The 2,672-nt window shown below is 46.7% G+C and overlaps 1 protein-coding gene across 1 annotated transcript; it reads left to right on the forward strand.

The window, feature by feature from the left end:
• The first annotated feature begins 241 nt into the window (after positions 1–241).
• Positions 242–2,284, forward strand: LOC129582295 (uncharacterized). Its single transcript, XM_055473791.1, has 5 exons — positions 242–461; positions 527–618; positions 699–901; positions 1,669–1,791; positions 1,852–2,284. The coding sequence occupies exons 1-5, from the start codon at positions 396–398 to the stop codon at positions 2,079–2,081; spliced, it is 714 nt and encodes a 237-aa protein (XP_055329766.1). The 5' UTR covers positions 242–395; the 3' UTR covers positions 2,082–2,284.
• Positions 2,285–2,672: the final 388 nt, after the last annotated feature.

Here is a 2,672-nt window from a genome sequence, read left to right on the forward strand (position 1 = left end):
TCCGCAACTAGAATCGCATGCAAAAGGTAGGAATTACAGCTTCGGCAGCTAAAATGCGTACTGGTGTTGACGCTGCAGGCGACTAGCGCTGCAACCGGTTTCTGTCCAATAACTGCCTTATATAACTGCAGTAAACCGTGCTATGAAATAATCGCGGTAGAGTCGGTCAAGTTCGAGTGCACGAATAACAGTCAACCGATATGTACTGGGAATAAACCACTCCTGTACCATCACCGTTTAACCACGCTAACGGAAACATCCGTTAATTCCGGAAACTTAGCCGAAGCTAAGCTATTCTACGACATGTATCATCATCATAGACTCATAGTCCAGCGAGCAAATAACATTGTTATAAGTTTTTTTATATTTATGAAAAACGGTAAATAATAGCAGTCATGGATGCTTCGTTACCGGGCGGCAGTCGGGTGGATCAGACGCCGGGCGATGGGAAATCATGGACGGTAGTTACTAGTAATACCAGCTATTTTTTCTCGATCTGCCGAACGTATGATGGCTGTTTTTCCAGACCACGTTCAAAGAGTTGGGAATGCAGGCGACACAGAATTTCGATCCGCTAAAGCAGTTCAAGGCACACTTCTGCGGATTCGCATTCTACAAGTAAGTGTAACTGCCAGTGTCCTTTCTGTCTGTATTACCTAAATGCGACATGAGAAACAGCTGATATACTCACTGTACAGTGGGCAACCGAACCGGCAAGTGGAGTTGCACCACTACGTGGCAGCCATCAACGACGACGTCTTCCAGTGCGCCGTCTTCGACTCCCCGGACGCCGGCGCCCGGCTGATCGGCATCGAGTACGTGGTCACCGAGAAGATCTTCTGCATGCTGGACGAGGAAGAGCAGAAGTTCTGGCATAACCACGCGTTTGACGTCAAATCCGGTACAAACATCGTTAATCGCGAATTTCAGTTACCTATTTACCGTACTCTAGGTTTCTAAGACACAATGATGGACTAAAAAATTAAGAGCATTAAGGGTATTCGAAACTGAAAAAGCGACGGAATACGCGGCGAATGCATGGAGGCGCGAAAGCTGAGTGAGCGCGCTGGAGATAAGATAACGGGCGCATGTACGTGCCGTTGTATGAAGATTCACGCCATACGCGGCCAGAAAAGCTACTCCGGAGTAGCTATTCTGGCCGCGAATCGCGGGAAACGGCGATTTCTCTCATACAGCGTCACGTACACGCGCGCGTTATCTTATCTCCTGCGCGCTCACTCAGCTTTCGCGCCTCAATGCATGCATTGAGGCGCGAAAGCTGAGTGAGTATGCAGTCGCTTTTTCAGTTTCGAATACCACCATTATTCAGCCAGTCGGTCCGCGGTTCCAAATTTAATAATAAAATCAACAAGGTGTGCAACAGAAAGCATCTGTCGATTCAGTATGCGTTCAACGAAGTATTTAAGTACTTTTTTTAGTCACATTGATCATTGGCTATTTAGCAGGCAAGAGTCTCGTCTGTTATCGGAGTTAACCAGACTACCAAGCAGAGTCTGTAGGACTGTGCATATAACTTGGCCCAAAAAAGGGGAAAACGGCCAGTCGGTCCGCGGTTCGAAACATTTTAATAAGATCATCAACCTGAGAAGCGCTTGTTTTTGCAATACGCGTTAAAACGGAGCATCTACGCTTTTTATTCTTAAACAGGCAGCTTCATCGCGCCGGGGCTTCCATGGGCCCTGGAGAAAAAGGTCATGGCCGACATGATGCCAACGTACGGGAAAACGTTCATCCTGTGGCAGACGGATCGCGGCGATAAACTGCCGTTGGGTGCGCTGGTTTAAATGCTTCTCGTATAAACGAAATAACGAAGGTTAGTGCACGCTTTAGGACCCCCACAGCTGATGATGACCGCCAACGCCGACGGGCAGTGGCAGGACAAGCTGTTCCGGACACGGGAGCAGCGCCGCGGGGCGCACTACAAGTTCGCCGACATTCTGACCAACCGCGAGGAGATGGTGATGCCGCCCATCCATCCCGGCTGCGATCAGTGGGCGACGGATCTGCTGGCGCTGCAGTGCAAGATGGAGCGCGTCATCAGCGAGGATTACAAGGACTGAATTCTAATCTGAACTGGGAATTACAGTTGTATGAAATTATGTACTGTTCAATTCGTATTTGTAAATTACAACCATAAGCTCGTAAATCATTTCTAAATTCCGAATACAATTGGTCTATATTTCTGAATAACTAGTTGAAGCGGCGTGATCTTTACCGGTTAATAATAAAGTATCTGGCACTCAGAATATGTATTGCATTTACCGATTTTTATGTCTCCTAGTCGAAAACAGGCTGGAACTGAACAGGTCAGATGGGAATTACGACTATAATGCCAGAATTAAAAAATGAAAATCAGCCATTCGGTCACAAACGTAAGAAGACAATCATCTAACGGTTTGCAAGTGCAAGTTGTGCAAACACAAGAACATCATTCAAATTATGTAAACTGCCAGAGTTCAAATAGAGAGGCGCTGTTTTGCACAATCCGCATTAAAATCAAGTATCTGCTTAATATTGTGCAGCCTTATAATATTACAGTCGTGTTTCAAGCAAGTCTTTGATACCCGCAACGCTCATGAAGCACAGCCGGTTCTTTTCGTACTTGGTTTCCAAGACACAAATGAACCGGAAGAGCGCCTCCATGCTGGCTT

The sequence above is a fragment of the Paramacrobiotus metropolitanus genome, unplaced genomic scaffold (genome assembly GCF_019649055.1).
Source record: "Paramacrobiotus metropolitanus isolate TYO unplaced genomic scaffold, Prichtersi_v1.0 Parri_scaffold0000007, whole genome shotgun sequence".
Lineage (NCBI taxonomy): Eukaryota > Metazoa > Tardigrada > Eutardigrada > Parachela > Macrobiotidae > Paramacrobiotus > Paramacrobiotus metropolitanus.

Coding starts and splice junctions, on each gene's coding strand:
- LOC129582295 (XM_055473791.1), top strand. CDS start 396: ATGGATGCTTCGTTACCGGGCGGCAGTCGGGTGGATCAGACGCCGGGC. Junction 462..526: donor GCGATGGGAAATCATGGACG/GTAGTTACTAGT, acceptor CTGTTTTTCCAG/ACCACGTTCAAAGAGTTGGG. Junction 619..698: donor TGCGGATTCGCATTCTACAA/GTAAGTGTAACT, acceptor CTCACTGTACAG/TGGGCAACCGAACCGGCAAG.